The sequence below is a fragment of the Eriocheir sinensis genome, chromosome 2 (genome assembly GCF_024679095.1).
Source record: "Eriocheir sinensis breed Jianghai 21 chromosome 2, ASM2467909v1, whole genome shotgun sequence".
Classification (NCBI taxonomy): Eukaryota; Metazoa; Arthropoda; class Malacostraca; order Decapoda; family Varunidae; genus Eriocheir; species Eriocheir sinensis.
The window spans coordinates 18,270,542-18,279,469 of record NC_066510.1 but is presented as its reverse complement, the minus strand read 5'-3'; the positions used below and the strand labels follow the sequence as shown (position 1 = coordinate 18,279,469).

General features: G+C 51.5%; 1 protein-coding gene across 2 annotated transcripts; it reads left to right on the top strand.

Annotated features, from left to right (window-relative positions):
* Positions 1-1,020: 1,020 nt before the first annotated feature.
* Positions 1,021-6,999, top strand: LOC127000593 (filaggrin-like). Of its 2 annotated transcripts, XM_050864501.1 has the most exons (3): positions 1,021-1,382; positions 1,513-1,712; positions 2,804-6,999. In XM_050864501.1, the coding sequence occupies exons 1-3, from the start codon at positions 1,374-1,376 to the stop codon at positions 6,813-6,815; spliced, it is 4,221 nt and encodes a 1,406-aa protein (XP_050720458.1). In that variant the 5' UTR covers positions 1,021-1,373; the 3' UTR covers positions 6,816-6,999. The 2 variants fall into 2 exon arrangements, with proteins under 2 accessions (XP_050720458.1, XP_050720447.1); XM_050864490.1 differs by lacking the exon at positions 1,021-1,382 and having other exon boundaries at positions 1,414-1,712.
* Positions 7,000-8,928: the final 1,929 nt, after the last annotated feature.

Sequence of the window (8,928 nt, the reverse complement as noted above, 5' to 3'; positions counted from 1 at the left end):
AGGAAAACAAGGGAGTGTTGACTTTGCCATATTGTCGCAGCGAAGAGGAGGCAGCAAGAGGAAGAGGAGGAGGAGACGGAGAGTATAAGGAGTCACTATGTCAATAACCAATGATTGCTCGTTGTGGTGGAGGTAGAGATGGAGGACAGGAGTGATGGAGGTGGAGAAAGGACTTGTGGAGTTAGCCGTGAAAGGAGTGGTGGAGTTGAGGAGGGTGATGGAAGCCGCTTGTGATCCTCCCCCACCTGGACAACACCGAGGCTACCGAAATAATTATACACTCACACTCATTTCATATTGGCTGAAACTCACTACTATCCCTCACAAAGCCATTCATCAAGAAGCAGACAGGAGGCACTACTTACGGTAAACACTCACACACAGAGCAACACTGTGTCTTAGGTGTGTTTCGGCCAATAGATTAAAGTTAAATATCCTATTTTATTAAACCTTGTAACGTTTAGCTTATTATGAATTTTTTTTAACAACGAGCGGAAAACATTATTGCAGGACTGTAATCCTCGGCTAGGGAGTGTCCTTCAGCATCCTTCACAAGTTGAGGATATATTTCGTTTTCAGTCCCTATACGTCGAGGGGGGAGGCCTTTCAATACTATCCTTGGCGCAGGACATGTGGTGAATGTTGTGGTGATGACCCGGATACGTGAGGAATAGGGAACCACACATATACATAGGTTTGATTTCTCAGTAGGTGCGCTGTATCCCCCTTTTTCACTCGTAGAGGCATGGGCACGTGGCAGCCCTGTGTGGATGTTAACTTTTGGGTCCTCGGCCGGGTACAAGGGACTACTTTTTTTAATTTCTTTTCAATGTTTATAGAATAGAATAGGTGCTGAAATTATTTGACAGTTTCTTTATAAAAATTGTCCCCAGAATTGAAGTAACCCTAATATTTTTCACTGCTATTATAATAACTTTCTGAGAAGGTCGAGGCGATGCGCGTTCCATTACAAACACATTAGCATCCTCCCCTCGGCATCACGCGCGTCATGGGACGAGTAGGACGTGAATGGTAATTATACTGCTAACGATAGTGCTTAGATATTTATCTGTTTTAATTGCAGATGCTCTCAGATAAGTGTAACCATCATCGGGCCACACATGATAACTCTTTTATGAGTTAACTCATGCCTTTCGGCCTCACATTAACTACCTCAGGGTTTGGATTTCAATCGGTAGGAATGTGATACGATTGCTATGCCGTGGGACGCACGGGGACACGAGGGTGAAATAAGGCAACGTGCATAACCTAAAGATTAGGACAATGCTATTCATGCCACAGTCGTCCCGGCGTCGACCATTCACTGGTGACATCGCTGCCGCCTTGGCTACACCACTCACAGCATCTTCGCTATGCAGCCGGTAAGCAGTGACCGCTCTCCCGTCATGCTGTAGCTATTCCGGAGAGACAGAGTTTCTTTTCAGTCATCAGAGTGTTTACTATACGCTTGCGTTCATGGCAGTCTTATTATCATCCCTCATCTCTCTACAGCTGGTGCTCGTCCTCCTGGCCGCCGCTGCCACCGCCGCCCCACGACCCGATGTGCGCCACGTCGAAATCATAAACGGCAAAAATGATTTCACAACGAAGGGACACTTTGAGTATGGCTTCGAGACCCCCAGCGGGATCGTGGTGAGAGCAGAGGGCTACCCAGGGAGCGAGGGGCAAGTCAACATCCATGGTCACTACAGGTGTGTTTTGAACCCGTTTTACTAATTCACCTTGCCTAGGTTCATATGTGTGTGTGTGTGTGTGTGTGTGTGTGTGTGTTTTCGTCGCGGCCTATTGCGCCGGTAGGCTTCTTTTCCCGGTGAGGCCTGATGGTCGGCCCAAGGCTTCTTCCCGGTGGGGCCTGATGGTCGGCCTACCCCGTTCTGGTGTAGGCGAGTGTTTATAGTGGCGCCATCTTGCATTGGCTCATGCTGCCCTCCCGGAGCTCATCTTTAATCCTAGAATCTAGAGTCCGGGTTGATAGGTGGTCTTCTGGACAGCATGTGGGTAGTTTTAAGCCACTCGGCGGTGACTGAAAAATCCCAGCTTGGTGGCACCGGGCGGGGATTGAACTCGCGTCCTCCTGAACGCGGCGCCGTCACTCTGTCGACTCAGCCACCGCCTCCCGTGTGTGTGTGTGTGTGTGTGTGTGTGTGTGTGTGTGTGTGTGTGTGTGTGTATATATATATATATATATATATATATATATATATATATATATATATATATATATATATATATATATATATATATACATATATACATATATATATATATATATATATATATATATATATATATATATATATATATATATATATATATATATATATATATATATATATATATATATATATATATATATATATATATATATATATATATATATATATATATATATATATATATATATATATACATTCATACATATAAACATACATTACATACATACATACATATATACACAGAAAAATATATACATACAAACACAGCTATCTTCCTGTACCTACCTACCAACATACATACATACATGTCACTCACCAAGGCATGAGTTGTTTTTATCGATAATTATTTTAAAATAACTAAAATTCAGAGAATAAAAAAAAACTTGCAGTGGATTCCTCTATTTCACTTTGCCTAATATCACATAGTGACAATAAAGTGAGTAATATATACTGAAAATAAACCCAACACAAAACAAATGAAGAGTTAAGGGATGAGGGCATCAAGGTCTATAAGCTTTGGAGCCAATCGCCCCCCACCCTCAAGTCCACTCTCCTTCTCGTCACAGGTACCCGCTCCCCGACGGCAGCATCGTGGAGGTGCACTACGTGGCCGATGAGAAGGGCTTTCGCGTGCAGTATCCACTCGTCCACGCGGGCAGCCACGACCACGCACACGCGGCCACCGGGTCAGATACCCATGTAGCAGACGACCTGCACCTCAGAGTGCAAAAGGACTTGAGCTTCCTCTTACCGGTCGATGAGCTCGTTCATGACCATCACTCCCACCAAGACGCGTCTGGTGCTCACGACCTGTCTGGATCCTCTACTCACTTGACGCCAACCATTCATTACGACCACCATTCTCAGGCACACCATGAGGGTAACCACGCCCACGCCCTGTCTGACGCACACCATGAGGATAATCACTCCCACACCAAAACTGACACACACCATGACAATAACCACGCCCCGTCTGACGCACACCACAAGGAAGACAACGCCCACGCCCACACCACATCTGACGCACACCATAAGGACGCCCACGCCCACGCCCCGTCTGACGCACACCATAAGGACGACCACGCCCACGCCCCGTCTGACGCACACCATAAGGACGACCACGCCCACGCCCCGTCTGACGAGCACCATAAGGACGCCCACGCCCACGACCCGTCTGACGCACACCATAAGGACAACCACGCCCACGCCCCGTCTGACGAACACCATAAGGACGACCAGGCGCACGCCCACGCCTCGTCTGACGCACACCATAAGGACGACCACGCCCACGCCCCGTCTGACGCACACCACAAGGACGATCATTCTCACGTTCCATCTGACGCACACAAAAAAGACGACCACTCCCACGCCCCGTCTGACGCACACCACAAGAACGATCATTCTCACGTTCCATCTGACGCACACCAAAAAGACGACCACTCCCACGCCCCATCTGACGCACGCCAAAAAGACGACCACTCCCACGCTCCGTCTGACGCACACCAAAAAGACGATCATTCTCACGCCCCATCTGACGCACAACAGAAGGACGTCCACGCCCACGCCCCGTCTGACGCACACCATAAGGACGTCCAAGCCCACGCTCCGGCAGACGCACAGCAAAAGGACGACCTTCCTCACGTCCCGTCTGACGCTCACCACAAGGACGTCCAAGCCCACGCCCCGGCAGACGCACACCAGAAGGACGTCCACGCCCACTCCCCGTCTGACGCACACCAAGAGGACGATCACACCCACGCCCCGGCAGACACACAACACAAGGACGACCATTCTCACGCCCTGTCAGACGTACACAACGACGCGTCTGGTGATCATGACCTGCACGACCTGTCTGGATCCTCTACTCACTTGACGCCAACAATTCATTACGACCACCCTTCTCAGGCACACCATGAGGGTAACCACGCCCACGCCCCGTCTGACGCACACCATGAGGATAACCACGCCCACGCCAAATCTGACGCACACCATGACGATAACCACGCCCACGCCCCGTCTGACGCACACCATGAGTATAACCACGCCCACGCCAAATCTGACGCACACCATGACGATAACCACGCCCACGCCCCGTCTGACGCACACCATGAGGGTAACCACGCCCACACCCCGTCTGACGCACACCATGAGGGTAACCACGCCCACACCCCGTCTGACGCACACCATGAGGGTAACCACGCCCACACCCCGTCTGACGCACACCATGAGGGTAACCACGCCCACACCCCGTCTGACGCACACCATGAGGGTAACCACGCCCACACCCCGTCTGACGCACACCATGAGGGTAACCACGCCCACACCCCGTCTGACGCACACCATGAGGGTAACCACGCCCACACCCCGTCAGACGCACACCATGAGGGTAACCACGCCCACACCCCGTCAGACGCACACCATGAGGGTAACCACGCCCACACCCCGTCTGACGCACACCATGAGGGTAACCACGCCCACACCCCGTCAGACGCACACCATGAGGATAACCACGCCCACGCCAAATCTGACGCACACCATGAGGATAACCACGCCCACACCCCGTCTGACGCACACCATGAGGATAACCACGCCCACGCCAAATCTGACGCACACCATGAGGATAACCACGCCCACGCCCCGTCTGACGCACACCAAAAGGACGCCCACGCTAACGACCAGTCTAAAGAACACCATAAGGACGCCCACGCCCACACCACATCTGACACACACCATAAGGACGCCCATGTCCACGCCCTGTCTAATGCACACCATAAGGACGACCACGCCCACGTCCCGTCTGACACACAACAAAAGGATGCCCATGTCCACGCCCCGTCTGACGCACACCATAAGGACGACCACGCCCACGCCCCGTCTGACGCACACCATAAGGACGACCACGCCCACGCCCCGTCTGACGCACACCATAAGGACGACCACGCCCACGCCTCGTCTGACGAGCACCATAAGGACGACCACGTCCACGCCCCGTCTGACGCACACCATAAGGACGACCACACCCACGCCCCGTCTGACGCACACCATAAGGACGACCACGCTCACGCCCCGTCTGACGCACACCATAAGGACGACCACGCCCACGCCTCGTCTGACGCACATCATAAGGACGACCACGCCCACGCCTCGTCTGACGAGCACCATAAGGACGACCACGCCCACGCCTCGTCTGACGAGCACCATAAGGACGACCACGCCCACGCCCCGTTTGACAAACACCATAAGGAAGACCAGGCGCACGCCCACGCCCCGTCTGACGCACACCATAAGGACGACCACTCCCACGCCCCATCTGACGCACACCACAAGGACGATCATTCTCACGTTCCATCTGACGCACACCAAAAAGACGACCACTCTCACGCCCCATCTGACGCACACCATAAGGGAGTCCAAGCCCACACCCCGGCAGACGCACACCAGGAGGACGTCCACGCCCACGCCCCGTCTGACGCACACCAAGAGGACGATCACACCCACGCCCCGGCAGACACACAACACAAGGACGACCATTCTCACGCCCTGTCAGACGTACACAACGACGCGTCTGGTGATCACGCCCTGCACGACCTGTTTGGATCCTCTACTCACCTGAAGCCATCCATTCATTACGACCACCCTTCTCAGGCACACCATGAGGGTAACCACGCCCACGCTAAATCTGACGCACACCATGAGGGTAACCACGCCCACGCCCCGTCTGACGCACACCATGAGGATAACCACGCCCACGCCAGATCTGACACACACCATGACAATAACCACGCCCCGTCTGACGCACACCAAAAGGACGCCCACGCTAACGACCAATCTTACGAAAACCATAAGGACGCCCACGCCCACACCACATCTGACGCACACCATAAGGACGACCACGCCCACGCCCCCGCAGACACACACCATAAGGACGACCACGCCCACGACCACGCCCCGTCTGATGCACACCATAAGGACGACCACGCCCACGACCACACCCCGTCTGATGCACACCATAAGGACGCCCACACCCACACCCCGTCTGACGCCCACCATATGAACGCCCACGCCCACGCCCATGCCCCGTCTGAAGCACACCATAAAGACGACCACGCCCACGACCAGGCCCCGTCTGACGCACACCATGAGGACGACCACGCCCACGCCCCGTCTGACGTACACCATAAGGACGCCCACGCCCATGCCCCGTCTGACGCACACCATAAGGACAACCACGCCCACGCCCCGTCTGACGTACACCATAAGGACGACCACGCCCACGCCCTGTCTGGCGTACACCATAAGGACGACCACGCCCACGCCCCGTCTGACGTACACCATAAGGACGCCCACGCCCACGTCTCGTCTGACGTACACCATAAGAACGTCCACGCCCTGGTCCTGAGTGACTCCCACTCTGATGGCGAGTTGCCTCACGCTCACCCAGTGCCTGCACCGCCGAGTCACCACGGCCTGCCTCAGCCACACACCAACACCCTTCCTGACCCACACACTCAACACAGCCAACAGTCACCAGACGAGGCTTCCCAGGCTGTGTTCATCGATCTGCGTCGCCTTCCGTAATGTGTTTGGTACTCACCTGTAGAGGAGAAAAGAAGAAGTAAGAATTCAAGATATTTTTGTGGTTTTAATGAGTCAATGACGTAAAAAAAAAGAAACATATACTTATATGTTATTATATTTATTAATTGCTTTGAAATATTTATATGATGTATATATAGTATAAGAATAGTAATAAACGTAATGAACAGCTACAGCTTTTTTACCCGCCGTTAGTAAGAAAACGTACATATTGTGAGCAGGTAAACCGAGTATGAGGTTGTCCTTTGTGCATCGTGTGTGGTAAGGCGGGGGTGATGGGGGGCCAGGGGGAATGCATCAAGTCAATGACGGGACTGGGAACATGCCTCGCCGCTGGTCAGGAAGGTGGTGATACATGGGTTATAGCGTGTGTGTGTGTGTGTGTGTGTGTGTGGTGTCCGTAGACTTCATCGTTCTCATTCGCACTTTTAAGGGTACCCTCAACCAAATTCGCATCACCTCACCTGCTTTCTTGATATCGATCCTATGACAATTCACACTCTTTAACCTACAATAGAAGATGTGGATTTGCCTACACATCAAATAGGACATGAGAATTTCAATAGAGTAATATAGTAGGTTTTCTGACTGAGGTATTATGTTGTAGTAAAGTGGAACGCCAGTACTCGTCGAGCGCGCAACTCTCCCGGCCTCTGGGCCACCTGTAGACTGAGTTGCTCGCTCTGCTCTGCTACGGGTTGCTTCGTGCACCCGTTTCCCCGCCTGGCACGCCAGCCGGCGGGTTTCAACCTGCCATCTCAGCGACGGGCCGTCGCATTAGACAAAGGCCCGTTCCCCCTCTGAGGGGTAAATCTTCGACATGGCATGTTGTAGTAATTAAACGATGGATTTTTGTTTGTCTTCTATTGATGGGATTTGCGTTCGGAATCAATTATTTGAAAACTCTTTAATGCAGATAAAATCATCCTTACAAAAGATAATGAGAGAGAGAGAGAGAGAGAGAGAGAGAGAGAGAGAGAGAGAGAGAGAGAGAGAGAGAGAGAGAGAGAGAGAGAGAGAGAGAGAGAGAGAGAGAGAGAGAGAGAGAGAGAGAGAGAGAGAGAGAGAGAGAGAGAGAGAGCATATATTCACCTCTTATACTCCAACTATTTACTCTGTTTCTACTTTTACCTACACTCAATACTGTATCATATGAGCAACTAATTTGAATGTGTACAAAAGCATTCAAACTTACATAAACACCTCACATACGATCGTTCTTAGCTGTATCCACTTCTTACTAAATCCCTTGGCGCAAACATCTCACGTCACACTTAACTGAGAATGAACGCCCTGCACCCAGCGCCTCCCTCTGTCCTCCCACCACAACCCTTAACACACACACTCATAAAACACACACTTACTTAGAAGGAACACCGTGCACCCCCCTCCTCCCTCTGTCCTCCCGCCCACCACAAACTTTATCACACACACTCATAACATAACACGATACTCCCATCCATTCACGCCAGACAGCGGAATGGTGGCGGTGGCAGTGAGGGCGGCGGTGAAGCGGGACAATGATGCTGTAACTCACGGTGACAATAGAAGTAGTGTCCACATTTCCGGTCCACAGGCAAGGTCAAGTGCGCGGAAGAATGTATCCAATCCAGCCCCCTTCCCCTCGCCTAAGCGCCCTCTTGTGACCCCATGACCTCCTGGTGAGCTATGGTAGGGTCTCTCTCTCTCTCTCTCTCTCTCTCTAACCTTGAGATACTCCAAATTTCACTGCATTTTCTTCTCTTTCTACCGTGAATTAAAGAAAACAAAGTGTGTAATTACTCTCGACAATTATTCTCTTTAATTTCATTCCTCTCTTATTCATTCTTCCAATCCTCTCTTCTATCTCTTGTTTTTTCTTAGTGAGGTGATGTCACTTCGCTTTTTTATTATGTACGTAACTCTATGCAATTTCCTTTCGTGTCTGCGAGTCGTTTAAAAAATTAGCCTTTTGTAGGCCAGCAGGTCCCGCGTTCATTGTTTTGCATTACTCAACACACGACGAACGCTCGCTGCTCGTCTGTCTCTCGTCTGCTTGTATCTGTGTCTCTGTGGGTGTGTCTGTCTGCCTGTTTGTCCATCTGTCTTTCTGTCT